The sequence below is a fragment of the Manacus vitellinus genome, unplaced genomic scaffold (genome assembly GCF_001715985.3).
Source record: "Manacus vitellinus isolate BGI_N305 unplaced genomic scaffold, ASM171598v3 scaffold_20_pilon, whole genome shotgun sequence".
Lineage (NCBI taxonomy): Eukaryota > Metazoa > Chordata > Aves > Passeriformes > Pipridae > Manacus > Manacus vitellinus.
The window spans coordinates 14,748,513-14,775,416 of NW_021939471.1; the positions used below are offsets into that span (position 1 = coordinate 14,748,513).

At 42.7% G+C, this 26,904-nt stretch overlaps 1 protein-coding gene across 5 annotated transcripts in view; it reads right to left on the reverse strand.

The window, feature by feature from the left end:
* MAP3K20 (mitogen-activated protein kinase kinase kinase 20) overlaps positions 1 to 17,753 on the reverse strand; it is a 94,798-nt gene extending 77,045 nt beyond the window's left edge. For 4 of the 5 annotated variants that reach the window (XR_003915755.1, XR_003915754.1, XM_029959479.1 and 1 more), the window contains exons 1-2: positions 17,658 to 17,753; positions 10,799 to 10,988 (exon numbers count right to left, since the gene is read on the reverse strand). Coding sequence is in view for 3 of the 5 variants with exons in the window: in XM_029959479.1 (XP_029815339.1) it covers positions 10,799 to 10,957 (159 nt within the window). In the remaining 2 variants the exon portion in view is untranslated. Of the gene's footprint in view, positions 1 to 10,798; positions 10,989 to 17,142; positions 17,196 to 17,657 lie in introns of those variants that run through there. The other variant, XM_025895027.2, reaches the window with a different exon arrangement.
* Between the last annotated feature and the right edge of the window lie 9,151 nt (positions 17,754 to 26,904).

The window sequence follows — 26,904 nt, forward strand, 5'->3', positions numbered from 1 at the left end:
TGTAATTAGGGAAGACACTTCCTTTGATTGTAAGTGTTCAAAACAGCTGAATTTCTTCTTTCAAAGGACTCTGTGATTTGGGTCATCTCTTTTGCTCGCTCTTTTATGTTTCTCAAGATGAGAGGTGAGACTGTAGAGCACATTATTTAGAAAAAAAAAAGATTCCACTTTTTGTTTTAGGGATTGAACTTCAACTATTCAAAAGCTTGTCATTTGGAAATCTATCTTTCTTTCCCTCCCTCTGTTTCCTTCCTCTTCTGATAAGCTCTTCAGTGGCTTGAGCAAACGTAGTCCAAAATGCCAATTTAAACCTAAGGGAAAACCGAAATATGGTACATAAAGGAAAAGGGACTCTCATTTTCCTTTGTGCGGTTGTGGCTGAATATGTAATTATAAAGGAGCTCTAGCTGCAGGATCTCAGTCCCCATGTCACATTTATTTTTTCAATGGGTCTAAATACTGACCAAGCAAAAAGGCAGAAATACAGATTTTTAAAAGACAAACAAAGCAGCTGCCCTGGTCTTTGAAAGGGTTTTGCAGGTTCTTCCTTTCCCAAAAAGGGAACTCAGGTCACAGTTTCAAGGCAATGACCATGTCACTAGAGCTAACAGCCGATGTCAGTGTTGCTACAGAATCAAGTGTCACTTGCCCTGAATTTCTTGAGTCAGGCACCCTGTTAGGGCTGTTACTTCATGTTCCTCTCGCTAACAGCTGTAACAGGCAGGCAAGACAACCCTTCTCACAGTACAGCACAGAAACACAGTAATGAAAAGGCAGATTTCATACTGCGAATTTCAAGTTTATTAAGTAACAACAGAATGCTTGTTTATCCCAGGAGGACTAAGCCTTATTCCCAGTTGGTGAAAAACTGCAGGACTCCTTCCAGAATTACAGTGCTTACAGGGAAGTGGTTTGCAATGGGAACAGAGTAAACCACTTGGGACACAGTGCCAGAAACCATATTACTGCCAACTTCTGCACAGGACAGATGAGATACTGGCTCGGAAAGAGTATTTTACAATAAAGACTTTGGTACAAATACACAAACAACAGAAAAAGCAAAAATTAAGAGCAGAACTCCAAAATGTGTGGTCCTATTGAGTAGGGTTCTGGATCTTCTATTTGCCTTTAAGGCCCTCACAAACACTTAAAGGGGGTACTAGCAAGGCAACATCCAAAAGAAAGAGAAATTCAACAGCTCGGAATTTTAGCCATCTGTTGCTATATACTTATATCACATGTAGCACCTCAGCATTCACAGACACATCATCACAAAGAGACCAAAAAGCCTGTTCTTTGGCCTAAGACATTAAAAGTACACAGTTCACAAAAACTGAAACCCACCAATCACTACTTATAAGCCATCATCTTTGACAGGACTGCCTCAAATGCAACCAGTATTACTAAAATTAAGCTTGTTATATAATTAGACAAAAAGTGATTTCTGTGCTTTTTCCCCTCTGACCACAGACAGGCATGCTCTATACTTTCTCTGCTTTATTGTTCTTCCAAGGAAGAGGAAAAGATAACCTCTTGGAAAATGTCAGTCATTCACTCGAGGGTGCAGCAACTAGATTATTTTAACAAATTTCCAGAACAACCTACTCATCACTCCTATTCTGCTTTTGCCAGATAATAATTTGCAGAGCGCCTCAGCTTTCACTGAAAGGCTGCCGCCCGCCCAGCCTGCATGTCTGCCTTTTGGTTTTCCCAGCTCCAAGAGCAACTTTGTACAAGCAACTGCATCTTGTCTTCTGGTGTCTACCAGGAGCTTCCACGCTTCTCCTACAACAGCTCAAGGGTTTTTACAAACCATGCTTACTTATTTTTGATATGGCTACTGGAACTCAGGTGCCCAATACACAAAACCCACAGATATTTGGTCAGGTGTGTATATCATGACGTGATTTTTTTCTCTCCCTTGCCTACATCATTTAGCCACAAGGAACCCCAATTTTCAGAAGTTTTGGAGTAAAATACATAAGCAATCAGAGGCAGAAGTGTGGAGTTATGTGGCACTGTTCCGCTTCAGTGACACCCAGGGGCCAGGCCCTACTTCGCCAAGGAGGTGCAGCCATAGGGAGGCCCCTCCTGTGTGCAAGTCACCCAGTTTCCCTGTGGAGCTGACCTTCTTAAATAGAAATAATGCAGAATGTAGATTCTCTAAACACTAATCGAGTAAACAAACATGTATTTGCCAATATGATTCTTCCCCAGTAGCTGAACTGTAACAGATGAAACATTTAAAAAGTTTAGAGGCAGCTAGATCAGAAGTGCAGCTCCATATTTGTCCCTACTGCCCTCATCTCCTTGGTATGTTTGCACAGTTAACTGAATATGACAGAAAGAGTTAAAGCTAAAGCTGTTCCCTGGGCTCCTCTGTAGCCTCCTGCTAACATAAACAGGTCTGAATGTTTCTTGTTACTGTTTATATTGTCATCTTAAAAAGGAAACTTTCTCTATCAGCACCTTAATAAGTGGAAATAGGTAAATACAAAATAACTTTTACAGTCTTAGTTGTGTCATGACAACTAAAAAGACTGATTTTGAGGCTTGCCTTAAAGTTAGGATACATATTTTTTTCCTTCAACTTTGTTTTCAGTGAAATTTTTGCCCCAGACCCTTAAACAACTCACATGCAGATAGTCTAAAATTAAGGACAAAAAAAAAAAAAGGGCAAGTAAAGTAGGGCCTATCTATATCTAGTCCTGTCGAATATTTTACTGCCCTCTTAAAAGGACAAAATATGTTGCCCAAGATTCCATTGCTACCATGTGTATGGCAGGTAGTCTGGGGACCCCAACCAGAGTCGTGGCTCAGCTTTGAATAACCTGTGGAAAATGCCCTCCAGGAGACTGATGGTCTCAGACTCACAGAATCACATCAACTCCAGCACAGATCCCCGACTTCACCTGAACCATCATACAGGCACGCAACAACCCAGACATTGTGTCATATTCAAACAATACTTCCACACACCTCAACAGCAACTCTTGGAATTCATCATTTCGTATGCTGCAGTCAGTGCAAGCTATTTAATTAGCACCCCCAGGAACTGCAACACCAACAGATTTCAACGTGGGTCACAGACAAATTGTCAGCTGTCTGTCAAAGTACTCAAGACTCAAACATACAATCACCATCTCTAAAGTTATCACTCATCTGCCATTGCAATTTTCTACTGTAACCTTGTTTTAAGAAAACTACATACTTAGATAAATGTCTACATAAGTCTAACTTGAGCCAACCCTCAACTGTTGGAGCCTGCAACAACTTATAACACCACTTTGAAGAAAAAGGATCTCTTCTACAGAAAAGCTTCAGGACAGCTTAAACATCCAAAAATACCATTTTGCAGTTAATCGCTTCAACAGAAGCTTGGGGTCAGAGAATGTCGTGGGAGGGGAAACAAAAGAGCTACCATTTAATGTTAAGGGTTGCTGGCATGGAAAAATAAGCAACACAACCTCTCCTTCAAATTATAAATAACAACTGAGTCCATGCAAAAAGAAGACAGAAAAGGGAGAAACATATCTAGAGCAAAATTAAAATTAAATTTAAAAACCCACAAAAAAAAAAAAAATAAAAACAACCCCCCTCAACAACAACAACAACCAAAAAACCCAACCAAACAAAAAAACCCAACCAAACTCTCCCCCCCACCCCAAACCAAACAAAAATGAAGAAAAAAACCACCCTAGGAAAAATACCCTTAATTGCAGCTAAGTATCTACTGGCAACGCAAGCAACCCACTGTCAAACAAAAACTTGCAGCAGATTGACAGAATATTTTTTAAGACAATATATGACGGAATTAAACTAATTACGAAACTAGAGAATATTTAATAATATCCTAACAAGCTGCATATTGTGGATAGCAAAACGGATAAGAAAGAGTGCTTTCTAAACAATCAGAGACAGATTTTCTCCCTATTCTAAATAAAATTTATTCATAATTTGTAGAAAACAGGCATAAAAACTCGTTCACCTGCAGAGGTTGCACCTTCTAAAAAAAAAACCAAAAAACAAACCCAAAACACAAAAACCCTCACCACCAAAATTAAAGATAACTGAGGTAAAAGGGTCCAAACCTCACAGAGATATTCCTAACCCAGGGATCAGGCGCACCGTATGTTCTTGTGACTCCACCAAGCTATGGCAGCTGTACCGATATTCCTGATCAGCAGCAAATGCAAGGTAATTTCATTTCTCACATACACAGTTTAAGGCAATTCAAAAGACAAGCAAAAGGAATCAACAGACATACCTACGGCACCCTACTTAGCTTATTAATTTGTCTGTTTATCAAATTTATTTAGGTACCAACTATTCAAAGCTGCCACCAGTCAAGAGAAGGACGTGTGCACTTGACCCTTTACAATTTCAGTAAAAAAACTGGTAGTTTAGCTATAAAAAAAGATAAACTTCTTAAATATGGCTACAGCAAGATTCCCAGCACTTGTGAAATTAGTTTTCATTTACTGCAAGCTAAGATGACAACACTGGCAGTTATTATGTCTCAACTGATTCAAAATAACTTTTGAAGCCACAGATTGCCAGTCTGGGTCCTGACACGCCAGTTTCACTGATGTCTCTATCAAATTAACGCAAAATTGGCTTGATTTAAAAGAATGTGTATATGCAAGCCTGTGTAAGTAAGAATCTCAAATTAAGTTGGTCAAAAAAAATTACTAAGCCACACAACTCGTACTATGAATACTCATTAATTACACAAAGCAAACTCTCAAAGATGTTATTCATCTAATGAAAAACTTGGTACAAAAATGTTTAAATACACAAGTTAAAAACTCCACTACAGTAAAATACAGCAAAATACAGACCAATATGTTTCTGTGTCTGGATTGCTACGTTTCCAAGATTGTTTTAGGAAGCAGACACCCAGGAATGAAGTTTCTTAAAACAGACAAAATTAAACTAAAGCCTGTTCTTCCTAAGAATAATTGTATTCTGGCAATGCTACATCAACTTTCATTATATTGGTGTCTCCCAAATACCAAAGGGGTTTTGAAAATATTTTGGTTGCAACCCATATGCCACTAGACACTTACAACACAGTCTTACCCAAAGCACACAGAAAATCTCATGTAGTGACACCTGGAAATATGACATGCATTTACAAAATAAAGTCCTCCAGCAAATACCACGTGAATGAAAGCCAAGAGTAAGGCAAACTCAGAATCAGTCAGAGATTTATTGCAGAAGTCTGTGCTATCCAAAATTATTTATTCTGCAAGATATACACAACACCTGGAGCATCTGAAGCAATTTTGACAATTTCCAGTCTCTAATGGGTTCCAAGTATCCTCTTTACACCTTCTGGAAATACCTTAGCACCAAAAGGAGTGCTCTAAGCCAATTTCTTTACCAAACTAAAAAACAAAACAAAACAAAAAACCCCAATCAAACAAACAGAAAATCCTACAAAATTACTACTCTGTAAAACAGAAACTAAGACATTTTAAGACACCTCTCTGGTATAATAAATAGTTTTACTTCCTTTTAGTTGTTAACAAGATACAGCAGTATTTCTTTAAATTAACATGGGGTTGGAACGATTCCCATGAAATCGCTTACTGTGAACTTTGTGATTTTTCCATATAGGTGCAGATATCTGTGGAAAGTTCACATATTTGACTCCTACACTTTGTGTACCTTCACACAGCCCACACTCTTATCCCTCTCTCACTGTTCATAAGCGCCTGCACCAAAGGACCACTAGTTGGAAACACGGGGTTTGTCATTCCCACCACGGTGAGCTGGAACCAGGTATTATATTGAATCACTCTCAATACAAGATGACTCAAACATGAGAGAGGTAAGGGGATAGGAGCCCCTAGAAAGAGCTAATCATATAATAAAAAGTGTCAAATCTGCCCTTCATTACAGCCAGGACTCAGTGTGGAGAGTCGAATATTCAAGGCTGGCACCCATACCAGCTATAAACTGCAAGCAAAAAGAATGTCTACTATTTTTAGTCCTGTCAGGACTAAGCATCAATTTCAGTTTGGTTTGGTTTGCTTTATTTTACTCTGTTGTTTTTCTCTTGTTACTCTTGAAAGTCATTCCCAGTCTTTACTCTCATGACCCACATTAAAATTACCACATGCTCACTTTTAGCACTACAAACACGAGTGAGGTAAGTCTAGTGACATGCATGTGGTTAGACTTAACTCATCCCCTTCAGAAGGTAGAGGCACAATCCATGTTTTCTGGATAGTTCTTTTCAGAAGTGGATCATAAAAATAAAAAGGTGAACATGCTGTATTATATTCCACATGAAAATTTTTATGAAGCATTAAAAGATCCCCTAAAGCTTACTGCACATGTATTACATATAAGAAACCCTAACAATATAAAATTAGCTTCCATGGTAGCCAGACTTCAGGCAATACTACATCAAAACTAGAGAAAACATGTTTTTATTTTTAAGTCTCATAAAACTTAAATGCATTACAGAGACATGACTGAACAAAGCATGCATAGTTAATCCTACTATTTAACATCTTTTATCCACAAGTTAGTTCTCTTAGTTTACCAGAAGTATTTAAGTATTTCCCAATAAGATTACAGTTGCATTTTACTAGTTTTTTTCCACCACTCTCCTGCAGTTTGCACAGACCACTGCCAGCATTTTGTAAGAGTCCATGAACTCCATGAAGGAGTCCATGAACTGCATGAAATCAAATGATCTTGTACCCAAGTACCACGGTTGTAATGGCTGAAGCAAGCAAACCAGATGCAATACTGCTGCTCATCAATAGCACAGAGACAGCTCATGGACCATGGAACACTTTCAAAGAGCTGTGATATTAAAATTAAATTCAAATTTCAGGTGAAATTCCAGCAGGAATAAATATCCTAGTGAAGAACCACACTCCAGATAATACTCCAGCTGCCAACAAACTGCCATCAAAAGCACAGCCTTCAAAAGCAGTGACAAATAATGGGTGAACTTCAGAGATGTACAATCAAAGGAGGTGAGTGCTCTTTAGTGAAAAGCTAATGTGGCAAGGTATAAAACAACATTTGTAACACTTCACTCCAGCAGTTATCTGCTCAAGATAATGGAGTCAAAAGAACTGCTAGCAATTTGCAGAATAAGGATGCTGGGCCCAATCTCTCCCATTCATTTCAGTGGGAGCCAAATTATGGGTTTATCCAATAATTCATATAAATCACTCTCAAAAATGCCAAATAACTTCCTGAGTAGTAGGTATGGGATTTTCTTCCATGAGAGGACACAATTACCACTTAGGGCAAAAGGAGAAAGCACAGATCCTACTACAGGAGGCATTTTTACTCCACCACATGCACCACAAACATCACACCAACAGTTTGATTTTCCATAAAACAATTCACAAGGAACTCCTGTTCCCTGCTTAAAACCCAAAACTGCTAGAGTGTTTGTACTAGATAGTAAAACGGCAATTTAATTTTGGTTTTACTCCTGTTTAATCACTCAGGCCACACTTCTATGTTTTACTTACTCAGCAGAAGTCATGCCCAGTTTCAGATCTGCTACTCTAGTCAAGGCCTTGCAGCATATTTATTTTTCTCAGCAGACCTATTTAGGTGTATTTTATTCACAAAAATACACACATCCTCCTGTAAAGTCACACTTTACTGCCGGTCTATAAAAACTTAATGCCCTGCAGAGGTATTTCTCAAATTTTAAAGAGTTTTGAAGCAATCTTTGAGCAACATTCTTCCAAGTATTTATAAGTTTTTCTAAGCACATATTTTAGTGTGCTGTACTGGAACAAAAATTGCCTTGTTTCACATGTTAGCACTTGTTAGCCCCTTGACTAATATAAAACCTTCAAGATCTTTGCTGGTTGTGATTGGCTTGTTTAATAAAATGACACACAGATACAACATATTTGCAGAATGATACCACAGCTCTATTGACTTGGCTTGTGCCCTTGGCCTTGGCTAGCATGAAATTCCTCTGAGCAAGTTTTTCACAACTCTCCTCTCTTTTCCCTCTGATCAGTTGTTATGGATTACTGGCAGCAGTTAACAGAAATACAAGACAATCAGCCATGGATTCAAAAGGACACTTCCTTTCAAATACACCAGAAAGAGCAATAATTAGTTTTCTGGACTAAATGCATCCAAACATCTGCTAAACACATACAGTTACAGCAAGGTATTTCTGTATTGTTATCAGAACAGCCATTGACTCACCATGACTTTCAGTGCAGTGCAGTTCAGTTACAGATGTTCATTATTGTCATCACTATAGAGGAACATACTACATATGGAAACATATGACAGCCATTAGGGTCAGAAGAGACCTTTAGGCCACCGAGGTTGGCCTCTGGTACAGCACAGGCCACCATATCACACAGTAAGATGCTGTGTGTTGAGCTCAAAAACAACTGTCTAAAAAGACATCTCAATGAGAAGACAAAGAGATGAAAATGATCCTCCATCTTCACTCCTTCCATTTTGTAGTCTGTGCCAAGTGTTACTCATCCTCACTCCTGATAATATGTGCTTTTCTTTTTCCATTCTAATTTGTCTGGCTACAAATTCCAACCATTAGTTCTCGCAATAACTTTTTGCGCTAAACTGAGTCCACCATTTTTTCCATATGAAAATGCAACTTTTGTAAACAAGCTCTTAACTTCTAAGTCTCCAAGACTGTTGACAGACAGTTCTGCCAAAGCTTGCTAGACTTATTTAAGGCATCACCACTTGCCTCTCCGCTGCCTTCCCAGAAAACTTTCAAGAGAAAGTGCCCATACCAACCTGGTCCCAGCCATAACCTATCTTGTTTAGTTTAAGTTGCAAATGATAATCAATCTGAAGGAAAATAAACAAATTTGTGCTGGAAGACACTTGCTCCCCTTTTGTCAACTCATCCTGATGGATGACATTCATCACCCCTTTTTGACACCCCCACCATCTCTAACTTTCCACCCAGTGTGTTTTGCAAATCCCCTTGGGCTGCCCTTCCAGTTCATTTACACTCTTTTAAACACAACAGAACCACATCTGCACCTACTGCCTAACAACAATTCACCCAGTGCCACATACCAAGATAAAGCACACCTGGTTCTTACAAATGACTTGATCCTCATTTGGATATGCAAGACATTTAACCAAATTTGCCTAAAAGTACCATGATATGACCTCTTAATGAGTTGCAAGTCTTCATTAATCCCTAAATAAATCCTTAAATTATAATAAATTCTTTCCAGCATATGATTTCCTTTTCCTGCTGAACAATCTGTGTTCATTGTTACTACAAGCTGAACTTTGTATTGGGCTGTCTTAAAAGAATATATTTTTGTTGAATGGTCCAACTGTGTCAAGTAACACATAGAACTGTCCTTTCTCCATCCTTTCCCATTCCATTAAGGTTTATGCCATCACAAGATGTAGTAATATTGTTTTTAAATTTACTTTCAAAAAATGCTTTAAGTACAAGTCTATCACAGACACAGCTGTAATCCCACCAGAAACACACATATTCAATATTTCACTGACCACTACTGAGATCTGCCAGCCAGATGATTTTTAAGGAGCACGTTACTGATACTGCATAGCATCAATTTTACTTGTCTTTGTCTATCTTTTGATATTAACAAATAATAGAAATTAAGAGAACAGTCCAAACTGTAATTGGACAGAATGTATAAATCTTCCACCATCCTGGAAAAATCACAAGATCCTTCTAAATTATTCTAGACAGTAATTTGCTTAATCACGATCAAACATTCTCATCACATCACTAAGCATGGTGTTATCATGACAGCTCAGTTGCTGCAGCAGTGGATGAACTTTGGTGTCTTGTTATTTTTTAAGCCTATTATTCCTAGCACTGCTCTGCTGTCCTCCAGCTTGTAACTGTCTTCCTAAAATACTTGGAGGATATTGTATACAAGTTAGAAACAGTCACGCTGGAACAGCAGTCCACTAACTGTGTTGTCCCTCACTAGACTGCTGTGTCCTCACTGCTCCATCTGTGGTGGTGACCAGCAGGCAGGCTAGAGCACTGTGATGACCACATACACCATGCCTCTACCGGAACTGTACAAAGTTGAGGGGTGAACAGGATTTTTAGGCAAATCTAAAAATCTTGGAAAAAAACCCAAAAAACAAAGAATAAACCACTCTTAGTTAGTATAGGTGCAGTAAGTTAATTCTGCTTTTTCCCTCAGGATTGCCAAGGACCTGTCCATCTTTCCAGGTGCACAGGATGCCACAAGGGTAGAACAGTTAGAGAGCTGACTGGTAGAACAGTTAGTCTTAAAAATATCTCATTGCAAGACCAAGCTGAAGTGTGGCTACGACTAACTCGGAGCTATGGAGCCCTAGATCAAAACCTGCAGCAGGCAGGGAAGAGACAATGTTAAGCCTATAGTGAACATACAGACATGAACCACAGCCCTTAAGAGACCAGAAGTCATGAGGAGAAAACAGAATCAGGCCATGACAGTGAAAACTACCTCTCCCTATCTAGCAACATGTCTGCTGGTATCAAGGGGAAATTACTAGCTCCACAGGCACAGCTAGCTCTCCTTCTGAGGAGCTGCTAAATAAAAAAAGTGGGAGAGAACAGTGAACAGTAAAAACAATAATGGTTTAAATCAGCCCCCTCGGCTAAGACCGCTCAACTCTAACATCATCCACTTACAGGGTTTTGTAATTAAACAAAGTAAAAGCCCAAGGTAGTTTGCCTGCATTACCCAGAGGATGGAAGACACTAGGAAAGAATTTTTGTTCTCGTTACCACAGCAGACAAAGTGAATGGAAAGTAAACTTTTACCTCTTTTTCTATTTTGAGCAGCTTCTTTACTGCCACCTCCTTGTCCTGAGAAATCCATCGGGCTCGGTAGACACTCCCGAAACTCCCTCCACCGCAGTTCTCAAAAAACTGCAAGTCATCAAATCTAATTTGCACAAATGAAGCACTGGTAGACGACATCTCATAATGACAAAATATCCCACAGCAAAACCTGTGAAAAGAAAAGCTTTCATTAACACACATTCTCCAAGGATTTATGGACCTTCTTACCCATGCCCAGACACCCCAAAATCAGAATCACAAGCATGCTACAAGTAGAATCCACAGGGCACAGGAGGAAAACAATCTGGGAACTCGCACTCCAAGAGGCTGTGCAAACGTTTGCATAATTTGCACAAGCTATTAGGAGCAGCTGGGAGACAGAAACGACTAAGAGTATTCCTCAGAGGGATACTGACGTTTCCCGAACACCTTGAAAGCGGCTCTGCGAGAGGCAGGCAGGTCGCTGCCTTGCCCGTCGCAAGCGGAGCGCGCCGACAGACAGGAAGCGTGCTCCGGGCTCGGAGCTTGCCTAGCAGCTCAGGCACGCCAGGCACGCCGCGCTCCCGCCGCAGTGTCCAGGGATGAGGCACTCGCCGCCCCGGCCGCGCAGGCGGCGCTCCGGAGCCAGGGCGTGGGCTACCGAAGTGCGACACACGGCGACACACGGCGACACACAGCCACACACGGCGACACACCGCCACACACCGCGAACCCGGGGCGAGGCCGGAGCGCTTCGCACAGGGACGTGGAAAAACTTGGCCGTGGTAAATCTCTCTTCCCGAGTGACTCAGTTCTGTTTGCGTGTTGTAACAAAGCGCAAGTACGAGGTAATTGATCTGTGTTACAATATGTGAAATGCTGCAGCCCGTGCCAAGACTGGTGTCGGCAGTTTCAAGAGAGGATCCCAAGCCTGCTGACGGGAACAGAACGTCCCTCTCCGAGATTTCACGGTGATAAAGCTCATGGCTGTAGAGAATTTCAAGAAATATTATCACCTAAATGCATGAAGAATGACTAATTTTAGGTTTCCTTTTTTAATGATGTGAGATCAGAAAGCTCAGGTCTTTAGTGGGACTGCAGGACATGGCATCCTCTAGAACCATCTGCAAGCCTGCCATGGGATCATTTCAGACAAAGTAGTTTTAATTACCACCAAAAGTTACTATACCTGCAATTAAAGAAAGTAAATTTATCAGCATAAAATGAGAAATGGGTTTGAATGAAACAAGCCAAAAAAGAACCCGAGATATTGGGTTACTGGTGAAAACTACACACCCAGTTTCAATGGTAAATGAAAGTACCAAAACATACTATGTCTTATTGGAGCTTCCATTCTATAGAGCTTTTTGAGATGGAATCCACACATTATGTGTTGTCCAGAGCTGGGAAATGCACCTGTAATACACCCCGTACTACTGACAGCCAAAACCCCTTTATGCCAGTCCCATCTGTAAGAAACACAAAGACATTATCTGCCCCCTGTCTTTCCTTATTGTGCAGCTAATCTGATTAAAACTGAGACATCATCTGACCATGAATTTCTGGCACTATTCGGTTGCAGCTATTCTCCAAACGAGAGAAGATACTAACACTTTTCAACATATAGCATAAGATAACATCAAGCCTTTCCTGAAACTGCCTGCTTAATTTCATAACTCTTGACCACCCATAAAGGTGAAGGCAAACGCTGACCAGACCATGACAACTTGACTGTGTTTACAAGAAGGCATTTTAGGAAGGGGCGGATTTCAAGCCTTTCATTGACAGCCGGCCTGCAGAGCTCTCGGGGAGGGAACATGAATGCTCTCTCCCCAGCACTGTGAGTCAGAGTAGGGGTTACCAGTGGGATATGAAATAAAGTTCATTCTTCCAGTGCTCTGCAGCCCCTTCCCTGATACAAGTGCCCAAAGTCTCCTGGTGACCTTCTGTTCTTGTTTTAACCTTGTTGCTGATGTAAGATTTCCTGCCATCCCAGAGTCATCTTTTGCACTGTCCTGCATACATTTTCTTCAGAGAAAGCTTAAAGGAAAAGAAATTGGTCACTCCTACAAACTAAGAGAGTAGTGAAGCCAGTTTCAACATTTTGCTCTCTGCCAGTGCTGCTTAATTAGCAGATCTTCAGAAACAAAAGCTCATTTGCTCTGTTTACTCTGGCAGTTACCCCAAGTTAATGCTGTGTACATGACGTCTCAAGCATATGTGACACTTTATAGACAAATAAAAAAGGTCAGCTTCCCAAACCAGAGACCTCACAATTTAAGGCCACAGCCCTGCATATATTTACGCACGTGGGTAATTACACTTGAATGAACAATATCCTTACTGACAATAAAATTAGTTAGAAGAGTGATGTTACTCATAGGCAAAAGCATATGCACCATAATTTAACTGGACCATAAATTTAACAGGGAAGTGGGAACAGCTGATAATAGATGGCTGCATTTGGGATGGCAGAAGGAACAGAAAACCAACTGAAAAATACATCACAGGAAGCAAGTATTTCTGGCCTATCTGAATTCAATGGCTCTGAAGAGCTGTCAAATTATTTAACATTATTGTTCACCTAGAAGAACCAAATTACCCATACAAACCAGTAAATTATTTGATTTCTGGAAGTTACACCAGCACAGAAAAATATGCACACCAGACACTTGAGACAACAAACACAAGTGAGAACTTTTCTGATGGGTCCTCCTTAGTGCTTCAGATTTTACCTAAACATTAATGCACTCGCAATGTTCTGCCCGGCACACAAGCATCTGCAGAAGCTACTGTTCACCCTTTAAACACCTCCCCAATTTCAAATTTACCTACAACAGTCAACCAGCTGCAGATCACAAAATAAATTAAGTTGGAAAAGATCTCTGAGATCATCGAGTCCAACCTACGCAACCTATGACCAAACACCACCTTGTCAACCAGACCATGGCACTGAGTGCCACATCCAGTTCTTTCCTTAAACATCTCCAGGGACAGTGACTCCACCACCCTGGGAAGCCCATTCCAGTATCTAGTCACCCCTTCTGTGAAGAAAATCTTTCCTAATGTCCAATATAAACCCACCCCAGTGCAGCTTAAGACTATGTCTTCTTGTTCTATTGCTAGTTGCCCGGGAGAAGAGGCTGACTTCCACCTGGCTGCAACCTCCTTTCAAGCAGTGGTAGAGATGCTATAGGCACCAGCATACAATAAATTATTATTATTTAAAGAATGATTCATTGGTTTGTATCAGGTTCTTCCAGATGCTTTTTTCCAGAGAAAGTAGAGGAGACTTATAAGGGACACTCTTTATTTGGAGATCTGTAATTAACAACAGCCTAAGTTCATTTTCTCCTAGATGAAACAACAGACCTGTTTAAACATTACTCCACGTTTTCAGATGCAAGCTAGTTAATCCTCAATTAGAGAGATCAATCTCTTTGTTATGTTTAAGAAAACAACTGTTTAGAGTAACAACTGCACGTGATAAATCTGCACAGTTATTAACTTGTCATCCTTCTTAAACAATCAGAGTTTATTCCACTGGTTCAGAGGAAAAAAATAGATCAGGTATTTCAGTTAACTCCACAGTCTTACATTTGCATCTGAAACAAGCACAGCATTCCAACGTGTGGCACTTCTTCACATCTTTCACTTCGGCAGCCAGGAGAGCAGTCCCCTGCAGCACTGGGGGCCAGGGTGACAGCAACTCTCCCATACACAGTATAAGGAGGGTTTGGCACCCACACTGTCCTTCCACACTCACATGGTCTCAAGTGCTTAGCCACTATCCTTGCACAGCCAGGGGAACACTACATTGACTGACTGTGTTGCTTGTTCTTGACTAAATGAAAACATGACAGTTCAGAAACAGTGAATGGCAGGTGCTACAGGAAACAACTCAACTGCTGGTTATTTCAGTTATTCCTACGGGATCTTCCTGGAGGGAAAAGCACTTGCTCCTTTTTCTGTTTTATTTCTAATGGTTAACACGAGCTTGTGATCTTGCAGCAACATCTCCATCTTCTCCTGGGTCTTTCTTTTCCCTCATGGTAACTTACTGAGCATGCTGTTAGAAGCTGTTCATTTCATACCAAAAAGTAAAATATCTGGCAGCATTTAACATTTCAAGTAATCATTTAACATTATTTAACATTAGTTTTTAACATGTTAGTTCCATTACACAGAGTCACTTTGCAGCAAGCCATTATGTCACCACAAGCTCAGTTCAGTACACTAAAAAATGTAGGTGTAGGAAACCATCTGCCATCACTGGCTTCTTGTGATTACAGTAGTTTAGGGGATTAACCCATGTGGGGGCCTGACCCTGCTGAGGTTCCACACTTTCTGCTCCACCCAGGCCTCCACAAAGTGAGGGAACCCCTAAGCACCTAGGCAGACAGGTTGCACACCAACCCTCCTGAAGGCTGCTCTGCATCTTACCAGAGTGACACTGGAAGAACTTGTACCTCCCAGCTCCCTACAAACAGGCTGCAACTAGAGGAAGTGCTGCCATGACCAACACTGCTTTATTCCACATGCAAACCAGAAGACCCTTCTATTTGCCATTCAGCTACTGCTCCCAGAGTATAGAAAACTTCTGCTTGAGGGACTTACAAGCTAGAGGCAGGGGGCAGGAAAGAATTCAGCACAAATTGCACAGTAACTGCAACTCATGTTTTGCTTGGTGCGTGGCTGCGGAACTGAAAATTGCATCCCTCATCTTCCACGTGCACCTGACGCTACTCAAGCATTCAATTACTTCAGGAACACCCTTTGTAATTTATTAAGGGTCACAACCACACCACTCGCTGCCCTCACTTCACTGTGTGGTTCCACGAAGCAGGATTCAGTGCTTCTTTCAGGAAGGCACACTGCCAACATATTGCCAATAAAGTAGTAGCACACCACACTTGTGCTATCTTAAAATACACAGCCGAATGTGCCAAGTTTCCTTATTTGGCAAAACAGCCCATTTGCTTTCAGTATCTTTGACCATCCATTTTTAGACCCAAATCATCCTCTGTATCCAGCATGGCCTACAGTCCTTGAACATATCAATGTGGATTTTTTCAGCAGCATATTTATTTAGTCTTTTTAAAAATATATATTTAAAAAAAAAAACCCACAAACAAAAAAGTCCAAAAACTCCTCCACCCTCAAACACCAAAACATGGTTAGCCACTGTCTTGTCCAAATAGAAAACAGAAAAGGGGTTACAGTGATATCAAGCTACAAGAGATATTGCAGAGAGTAGTTTTTAGAAATAAAAAACCCCTTAATCATATCTTGAACTGCTGATGGATAAGACGCAAACAAACTCCAAGTACAACTCCAAATTAAATATATTCTAATCTTTTAATCTCCCAAGAAGTTAAAATAAAGTCAATAGCCCCTACAACTCCTAAACTTTCTTAATCAGACTGAGCAGCAGCCCTGCAGATGGTGAGACTGGAGGCATGGCTCTGCCTACCTTAGTTACGGAAGCAACAACATTTGAGCCTGTCCTTTGTCAGAACCTAAGAATTATGCATAACTTCCATTAATAACATTCCTAATTTTAATTTAATTTATATAAGCACTGCTACAGAAAAAGGGCTCAACTCAGCCTAAACAGTTTGAGTACTTTGGGAAAAGAATTCAACCCAAGCTGTGTCAATGGCAGAGGCTGAAGGGTTTAAAGGCTTTGCCTTAAATAGAAAACATTTTATCTCAGAAAAACCCTAAACTGCTCACTTTGCTTACACTATACGTTGTAAGTGATGCCTGACAGGAGTACACATGCATGCAAGAAAGACAAGGCAGCTAAACCTGCATCCAGGCCCATAGCAAAGCTCAGTCCTGGCACAGGCCAGACTGCAGGATCCGGGCCTTAGTTTTGTCAGCCCTCCCCTCCGTCAGCGAGCCAGGCTCTCCAGGGTTACCATTATTCACACAATGCCACCAGTATGCAAAGCACATTACTGATAGATAAAACAAGTAAGCTTCTAAGGACTTACAATTTAAGGACAAAGTCCTGAAAACATCTAACTGCATGCCTCCAGCGGAAAGCTATGATGCTTTCAGGCAGTGACCCAGTTAATCCAGTGCTTTCAAATTATTTCTGCTTCTGGAACTTAGAAAAAGTAATGATCCATGGCTTTCCCGATGGCTCTGTCGCTAAAACTCCCAGCAGAGCATGCTGGATACAGGGGTAATGGATGGCTCACACACACGCGTGCTTAATAAAAGGGCATACTGCTAGAAACGAGCTAACTTGAGCCAACACAGCAAAAACAAAGATCGCCAGTTTACTTAAAAAATGAAGGAGAAAAGGAAAAAAATGGAGGGAATGAAAGACACACCTCAAAGCCCAACCCGGGGGATTTCATGCCCAAAATAACAGCAAAACGCAGCAGGTGCGCGTGAAGTGAACGCGTCTGAAACGCGGTCTGAGCGGCGCAGGGGTGGCCGAGGGCAGCAGCCCCTGGCGGGACGCCGGCTGCTCTGTCCCGCTGCTCGTTCCCGCTGCCCGCCGCCCACGCGACGGCCGCGCTGGCAGCACCTCTCCCGGCCGGGCCGTCCCGCCTGCCCACCCGGGTGCTCCCGGCTCGGCCCGTGTCCCGACCCCCGTCCACCGCGCGTGGGCGCCGCTGCCTTCGCGGGGTTTGTCGGGGGCGGCGGGACGGGGGCGACGCAAGGTCAGACGCGCGCCCACCTCCCTCCCCAGGGCTTCCCGAGTTGCTTCAGCACGGGGAACGTCCAACCCCGGCGGACCCCCTGGCACGGCCCGGCCCGCCGGCTTGCTCGTCGCCCCCCCGCCCGGCCGAACGCGCACACGCCCGCCGCCCCCAGCGCGGGGGCGCCTCGCCGTCCTCACCTTTCCGAGGGGCTCCGGGTTGGCGGGACCCGAGCGGCGCCGATCCCGGAGCCGCGAAGGAGCTGCAACCGTCGCGACGCGTCTCCCGCTCCGTCCCCCGCGGCTTCCGGTTGGAGCCGGGAGCGGAGCCGCCGCCGCCCCCGCGCCGCCTCGCAGGGGCGCCACCCCCGCGCCCCGCGCCGGGCCCGCCTCGGGGGTGCGGGCGGTGCGTGTGCCCGGCTGCAGGGGGCGCGGGGCCGGCAGGGGCGCGGGGCCGGCGCGGAGCGGCCTCACGGCAGCGCCTCCGCCCGCGGCCGGGGGTGCGGGTGTGGCGGGCGGGGGGCAGCGCGTGCCCCCCACCCTCGTCCACGACACTTCGCGTTACGGGGCGCTGAACGCTGGGGGGGGGCTGGCGTGAGGCGAGCAGGACGGAGCATCGGCCTCACGGAATTATAGAATCGCAGAATGTTCTGAATTGGAAGGGACCCACAAGGATCATCGAGCCCAACTCCTGGCCCTGCACAGGACCATCCCCAAGAGTCACACCATGTGCCTGAGAGTGTTGTCCGAATTCTTCTTGAACTCTGTCAGGCTTGGTTCTGTGACCATTTCCCTTGGGAGCCTGTTCCAGTGCCCAACCAACCTCTGGATGAAGAAACCTTTTTCTAATATCCAACCTAAACCTTTCCTGACACAACTTCAGGCCATACTCTGGGGTCCTGTCACTGGTCACCACAGAGAAGAGATCAGTGTCTACCTCTCCTCTTCCCCTCACAAGGAAGTTGTAACTGCAATGAAGTCTCCCCTCACTCTCCTCCAGACTGAACAGACCAAGTGCCCTCAGCCACTCCTAATACAGCTTCCCCTCAAGGCCCTTCGCGATCCTCGTTGCCCTCCTTTGGACACTCTCTAATAGCTTTATATCTTTTTTATCTTGTGGTGCCCAACACTGCCCACAATATTCAAGGAGAGGCCACCCCAGTGCAGAGCAGAGCAGGACAATCCCCACCCTTGACCAGCTGGCAGTGCTTTGCCTGATGCCCCCCAGGATGCAGTTGGCCCTCCTGGCTTGGGCTGACCAGGGCAGATGGCCTCTGGCTGAGTGGTGGTCTGCTTGTTGGTCAGCCATGCCAAACTTGGGAAAAGCCTCTGGATCAAGCAGGGCTGTTTGCTCAGGTGTTTCCAGTTGACAAGTGTAGCCCGGACATTGCAGGTGGAGGGAGTCCAAGCATGGGGCTGCGCTGCCGCAGCCACAGCTTTGAAAGCACAAGTTCCTTCATCCAGGGTTCCTGCTTCAGTGACAGGCAGTATGGCTAAACTGCGTACCAAAATGACCAGAAGGTGTTAACTTTAAAAAAACTCCTGCTTCACTGTTCTTGTGCCACTGGAGTTGGTTGGGATGGTGTTTCCACAAGATGCAGCATCTTTAAATTCTGGGATTGCCAAGCTGTTGTGGCTGCAGGTCTGGAGGTGCCCAGGAGTAGGAAGGGAGCAGGCTGTGCTCCTACAGGCAGTCCTCCTTTTAGGAATGTGGAATAAGAGGAGGATTTGACTGGCGATTATAACCTTCCCATTCCTTGTCCATATTCCCCAGCTGCCCTCAGGACGACCACCCCAGTTCACAAATGAAACAGAGAGACAACCCACCTCCACCCTCTGAAGTCACATGAATCCTTTCTTAGCCAAATGGCACTGAAGTACTCTGCCATTGCAGAAAACTTTTTGCAAATTGAAAATAGGCTGTCATGCTTAAAGGAAGTGACTCAAAAGACTTGGGGGCCAAACAATTTTTCTACTGAGGCAAGCACATCACATGGCTGTGACAGCACATTTTCTGTATCAGTATCGTGCAAGATTCAATGCCTATCACCACTTTACTCTGCACTCCCCAGGTCATCTACAGGTGACTGTACACTATGATCTTCCATTCACTGGAGAATCACAGCTCCTTGCTATCTCTCATATTTGACTATTGTTACATGCATGTGTAGATCTGCCATATAAAACCAGCTGTGTAGCACAGTGATTCACAAAGAGGTGCACAGCGTCACACTGAATCATATACATTAATTGTACATCTCAAAGATGTATGGTATCAGGGTGAATCATGGAAGAACACTTTACTGATTAATTAAATACAGTATTTTAATGAACATCAGAGGCATTCCTCCAAGGTGTGATAGTTTGGTACAAGAGAGGGTAAAAACCAGTCAAAACAGTGGAGCATAAGCACAAGTATACATTTCTGTACTTAAGTATACATTTCACTGAACTGTAATAACTTAATAGGAGTAAAGTTCAGCAACATCTTAAGCACTCAGTGCAACAAGTACATGAAAATGGTAAGAAAGTCAAAAAGTGGGCACTGGTGACCCCCGTTTTGCCCATCTGACAGGTTCAGTATTCTGGCTTCCCCTGGTTACAAAAGTTTCAGGCCCTTCTTGTCTGATCTGAGAGCGCTTGTGCTTTATTATGAACTGATATGCTGGTGAGCCTGGAGAAGTCTCCAGTCAAAGGTGCCACATTTTAAAAGAACACACAAATATCAAACACAGTCACATGAAACTCATGCTCTGGAGGAGGAGAAGTGCCACATACTTAGTCTCTTAAATGCTGTGACTTAAGTGCTTATCCTTCTAGTCTGAGGCAATTGCCAATTAGTCAAATGATTTAAAAATCTATTTGAATGTTAAATCACTTGATTCATAGGCATTTTCTTCAGAGAGTTGAACACTTGCATTCAGAGGTCTCTTGCCCAGCGTGCTTGGTCCAAGTATTTTGTCCACAGCTATGTATCTGCAGAGCTGGGATTTATCATGTGTGACTTTAGGCCCTGGTTGCAGAAAGAAAAACTATTCCAGTAGCACATGAGAAATGAGGGGGTGGTTAATATTTCCTACTTCAAGAGTAGGAGTGCAGAGTCTGCACCAGGCACTGCGTTAACATGCCACTTGTTTAAAACATGTAACTGCACCTGCTCTGTTAGAGGACAAGTGAGAGAAAGCAAAGGAGCCTGCACGAGAAGTGTCCAAGCCCAGTGCTACACTATTGTGAAGATGGAATTATTACAACAAGGTGTGCATTTTGGAGCTTGTACTCTTTCTGCCTTCTGGCTAGTTAGTCTGCATATTTTCAAGAAACAACCAGGAACCAGCATAATCAGAGTTTCTTAAGTGGTCATAATAAGATACAAAACAGTGAGCCAACACACGGTATGTTATGCTTTCCCTCCTTTTTGAGGCAGCAAATTCAACCTGAGAAACTCAAAAGTTACCTCTGGGTTGCTCAATCCTCATCTCAGACTTCTTCAATTTATAAGGAACAGGCAGAAAAAGAAAATATTTAAAAGTTAACAAGCTAACAAGCTAAGTTATTGTAAAGCCACAACAACTGGCAAAGGATAAAGGCAGCTCTAGCAACTTTTAACTCAGTTTTAGACTTGAAAGGATTCATATGAATTGTCTCTTTACATCTCATCACAGGGTGTGCAATGTTGTCTCACCACCTTTCAACATGGAAAATACAGTTTCATGCATGCGTCCAGGAGGTTTAAATCATCCTGCCTGCCAAAGGCAGCAGGCACACCCCTCCCCTGCCTGTCGAGCCCTGTTCCCGCTGCCCACACCTTCTGCCAGCACGGTGTTTGCAGGGCTGCACAGGGAACTGGGCTGTGGAGAAGCTACTGCAGGGAAAAGCAATCAGTTTTCACCCTGATCAGCATGCAGGTCATTGGGCAATTGCACGAAGACGCGTGCCAGTGCAAAGGCAGGAAAGGAGCAAAGGGCTAATATAAGCAGCTGAGAGAGGATGGAACCTGGAAGTGTTTTTTTAGCAGTAGTGCTGGTTTATGCCAGCTTAAACTGTACGTGAAACTCTAGACACAGATAATCTGGAGGTGGACACCTGCTCCGTATTTTTCAATTCTCCTTCAAGACTGTCTCAGAGTTCATCTCGGGCTTAGTACAGAGGTTTCTTTGAAGCACTGCCGTTTCTCTGGTTGCTGTGGCTTGCTTCCATTTCTAGCTTAAAAATTGGCCAGGTGGCCATTGGCCAGGTGGAGGTCATGCCTGGGCTATACTGGGAAGGCTGTGCACACATTGCTGTAGAAGATGTAGCACTAGTGTATGCTAGTGGTAATGCAGCTAGTTCGAGCAGTATTAGCAGTAACAAGGTGGTGGCATTAATTTTATGCCATTTATTCAATCAGGTTTGTGACCTGGAAGAGGTAGATGAGTGGCTGGCATGAAAGCCCTCTCTATGTTATTTTTGCTTGCACTTTACTGACTGAAATTCACGCAGGTATGTCCACATAGGCTGCAATCAGCTTCTGCAATTACACCCCAAAACACAACTGGCAGGAGTGATTTCATAACTAAAAGACAATTTGCATGGTACTGATAAGCTGCCTTTTTCTGAGAGATGGCAAGTGGAAAATCTAAGGAATTCTCTTTGGATTTGGCTCTGAGGCAATCCTGCCATTCCTGCTGTAAATTTACCCACAAACACCAGCCTGATGCTGCATGCAGCCCTCATGCCTGCACATGCAGGCTGTGATTCTCGTTTGCTTCATCTGCCCAGTGCTGTGGGAAATGGCTTCTTCTCAACTTTCATGGGAAAGGAAGAAAGAGCTCGTACTAACCATCGTACACCTCTTAGATTCCTCTTTGTTGCTGTTGTTTTCTTGTCTGTTTTTTTTTATTCCAGAGAAAAATAAGGAATTTGTAAAATTGCCTATATGGGATATTTAATATAAAATAATAACTACATTATTTAATATTAATTAATCATAAAATTGTTAAGTACAGAATTTTAAAATATAGACTAGAATTATTTAATACAGACCTTCATGTGGCAGAGTATGCTTGTGTGCAGTAGGTGTATTGCATGTGGATCAAACACCTGCTTTGTGCACAGTGGTTTTCAGAACTGGCAGGCTACAGCTTGTACACTGTTTGCCTTTTGATCAGGCATGTGTGCAGTAAAAAGCACATATAACTTCTTCAAAAATGTCAATATAATTAACAATGAGATAGCCATGAAATGGCAAAATATTAACAAGAAATCCAATTTTTGATTGTTTTACAAGAATGGTTTTCTTATCTTTTTCTGGCACACAATTTTTAGCTGATCATTAGACTCAGCTGTAATCCACTCGGTAGTACTCTGCTCAGTTACCATTTCATTACTTACTTTTAATTATATATATATATATATATATCATACTTCTTCTTATATTAAATTTTGTGGTCCAATAGACTTAATTTGTTTTTCTAATTTTGGCACTTTTTTTTTCTAAAGTGTAATACAGCTTAACCTTGTTTCCTTTGTTTTAAAGCTGTACTGAATTTATTGTAGCTGTGCCCATTTGTGTTTTCTAATCCACACTACTGCAAGCTCCATTGAAGCGACAGTCCCTTCATTTCCCTCAAAATTTTTCCAATAGATTGCTCAGTCACAGAGAGTCTGGGGAGAGGCAGGCACAATTCCACCACCTCTGAGGACCACCAAGGGAAGATGACATCACAGAACTTTCAACAACTGATTTAAAGCATAATATTATATTTTCTTTATTAAAACCAATTAGTGCTTAACTATTTAGCACATTTATCTTCCTTCAAAAGTATATGCAGGTACTGGAATTGTGAAAATTTCAGGCCAGCAATGACAGGGAACAAGTTTGAATTAAAAGGAAAATATTAGCTCCATTTAATGATGTACGGTAGTATTAGTAGCTTACATTTTTTGCTACTTGTTTAATCCAGAGTACATGAATTAGAAACAAATCTATTGGAGATCACATCTTTTTCTCTTTGGATTTAGAGATTAAATAAGACTAGGAAATGTCCATAATGTTAGACTGCCTCAGAAAAGCCCTTATTCTAGATAAATCTCTTTAGCTATATCATCTCAATCCCTTTGCCTGTGATTTCAAAAAAAGGTGATCAAACACTCCCCCCCCCAAACACAAGCACACTATTAACAATGTCTAGTTATGACAAGAAGGAAACAAAAATCTATGCAAACCTCTAACTCGTTTCTGGCAACAGCGCTAACTGATCAGGAGCACCACAAAGGAGTTACATGCCAGACAACTGGAACAGGAGAAACACTAGGGCAGGAATCACAAATGGAAGGAAATGTTGGATTTCAAACAGACATGAGACAGCAACCTGCCAGTACTGCAGCCCTCAAGGGTCAGTCCTACAGAGAATGAGGACATCTAAAGAAAACCCAAGGCAACACTGGCTCTCTGTTATCTGAGAACATCCACAATGCTGCCGACGGTACTCCTGTGCAGAAATAATGTACACCTGTGAAAAACCACAAAGAGTCGGCAAATACAGCTAGCGGATTCACTTGCTGGCTTGGACAGCATCTGAAGAAAGAACTATTTAAAAACACAAGAGGTGGTGTTATAATGAGGAAACCATGGAGAGCAGGAAGCCTATGATTATTGACAGAAGTTGATTAAGAAATGGATTATTGTCTGTTAGGATGTTGGAGTATCTACTATCACCTCTATCCTATGTATCTTTATGTAAATTTCCTTTAATTGAGGTATTCATTTACAATCATTATTTTCATTGGTAATGTGCTTTATTTGCATTTGAAAGCAAAAAGAGGAAAAAAATTAAACACGACTGGCTGACCCCTGCCATGTGACAAAGGCTTCGCTTTTTGTCACTCTGACCCAAATGGATTAGGGCCAGGAAATAAAGGTCAAGCTCTTACCAGTACCTCCATGTGTCACATTTTTATTACATGGAGTTTCCAAGAAAAATATTCCAATTTGCGTCAGTAATTACTCGTTCTTTATGCATTATCATGTCGGTTTCTCAGTTTATTTTGAATTCAGAAATTACCTTTGAATGCCAGGCCTATTAAAAGTGAACCCTTTGTGAAATGTCCTTTAGCAGTTAGATGTGATAGATTTTGTAGCTGTACATGCTCTTTTTTCCCTTTTAAGAATCTTCTTTTTTACAGCAGTCCCCCCATCACTTGAGTCATAAACTGCCAAGCCCATGGTTGGATTATGTTCCTTTGTGAATTTACAAGTTGCTTCCCTAGTTAGATGGTGTATGAAAACTGTCTGTAATTGCTAAAGCAGTGCATAGGGCAGATGAAGTAGGAGCCAGTCTCTGGATGCTGTTGGATGGCGTGTAGGTAAACGCATGCGGGACGTACCCCGCGTGCTCCTGTAGCACACGAGAAGCTTGAGGTCAGGCTTTAACCACCAGTCCTGCAGGAATTGTTTTGGGGCAGCAATGAACATTTCCAAGAGAGGCAGAGGGGTGAGGGCTCCCTCCGGCCGCTGAGGCTCCCATGTCATCACCCCAGCCAAGGGCTGGCCAGCCCCACGGTACTGCTGTGGTGAGGTGTCTGAGGGTGGCAGGTGTTCCACGGGCACAGCTACAGCCCTGCAGGCAGGGCTCCAAAGATAGGCTACTGAAGAAGTTTCTGGTTTAGTAATTTTAATGATAACTTTTTAATCTGGTCATTATTTCCTTTGATTGCTAATACCTTGACCTCTGGTGACAGCTGCTGCTTATGCCTGCTAAACTTTAATGCAGGCTACAGTAAAGAACATTATGATTATTTGAAAAGGCAGAGTGTAATGCATTTCAGATTAACAGTGAAAGAAAAGCTATTCAAGTTAGAGGTTCACTTTGCCATGTTACTCTATGCTGGTTTCCTTATTATCAGTACAAAAACCAAAATGAGAATAGCACATCTTTTAATTTTCTTCCACTATTACCTCTTGATTTGCATTCAGAGCTCCCAGAAGAAATACTGCTGAATTCAGAGGTAGTCTATTTAAGCTGCATGGTGTTTAAAAATTATTGGAAGAGGTTAAGGTGCTGTATATTATGCAGTTGACCTTACTAAGAAGCTATGTTAACAATTTAGATTTATAATTTTGTTAATTTTTTTTTCCCAGCAAAATTCATTATCTCTTTTGGAACCCCTGCAGGTTAAACCTTTTGATTTCTCTCTAACTTATTTTGTAAGATTTCTAAATTATATTTAAACTTCTTGTACTTAAAGGTTGTTTTGCCAGTGTCTCTGAAAAGAGGGAATTTTTTTTAATCTCTGTCTCTCTCTTTGTACCTGACCTGCAGAGGCGGTGTGCCTTTACAGTATTTTACTTAGGAAGGAAGAACCCAAATCCTCAATCTGCAGAGTCCTGCAAACACATTTGAACTCTTTTATCTGGCACTATCATGTCTTTGGGGATGACTGGGTTTGAACAAGATGTCCACGGAAAATATTTTGGATCCTGCCTTTACCAAACAGCTGTAGTCTCCTGGTATGAAGGATTCAAGCCTCCCTGGATTTAACCTTTGTTCCCTGCCTTTGTCAGCACCAGGCCTGGTCATTGAGAAAAAGAGCAAATGCTAACAAAGTGACACTAGCGAAATGTGCCAGGTAGGGAGAGCTGTACCCTGTGACTCTTTGGGCTCTGCAGCCCTAAACAGAGATGTTTGTCCTCTCCATTGCTGCCTGAGCAAAAAAAACATGTCAACAGTGGAACCCTGTAATGCAGAACATTTTCCAAAATGCCCAAGCCATCCTGACTCAGTGGTCCTCAGCAGTGGATGTTTATTATGGACACTGCCTCCCGGTCACCTCTCATATGAAGACTACAGTTATGACCCTGACAGTAAATAAAACAGGGTCAGGGGCTCTGGAGCCTGAGGCCAAGTAGCACGGACCAGCCATACTAGCACTCTGTGCCCTGTGACCCTCAGGTATAATCACTATTTTGAACAGTGAAAATACAAAATACATTTTGTATTTCCACCTGCAGTGCTGAAATAGAGAGGGGGCTGTGCTGCAGTGTTTATATTGTTCATGCAAGTGGGTGTGATGGAGGTGTGCAGTGGGTCCCACTAGAGGACTGGGGGGGGACGTGGAAACAGGAAGGACAGGCTTGTCTGTAGTTCCCCCAGAAATGGTCCCTGGTACGTGCTCCCCCACAAATAACAGCTGGACACAGTCTACTCTGTTGCTAGTTCACACGGGCCAAAACCAGGCCGAGTGCTGCAACTAAAACAGTGTGGACTATGAGCAGAGCAGTGCTAGGGATCACCCAACTCTCTTTAGCTTGTCTGTGTTGGCACAGCCTCTGAGCCCAGGCTTATAGACCAGCCCTGAGCCAGCAGGTAAAGGGGTGTCTTCACTGAAGCAGGATCAAGTTGCCACGAGCACAGGGTGAAGTCAGAATGGGCATTTTGACATAACAGTGTTTCTTGAGTTCCTATTCATT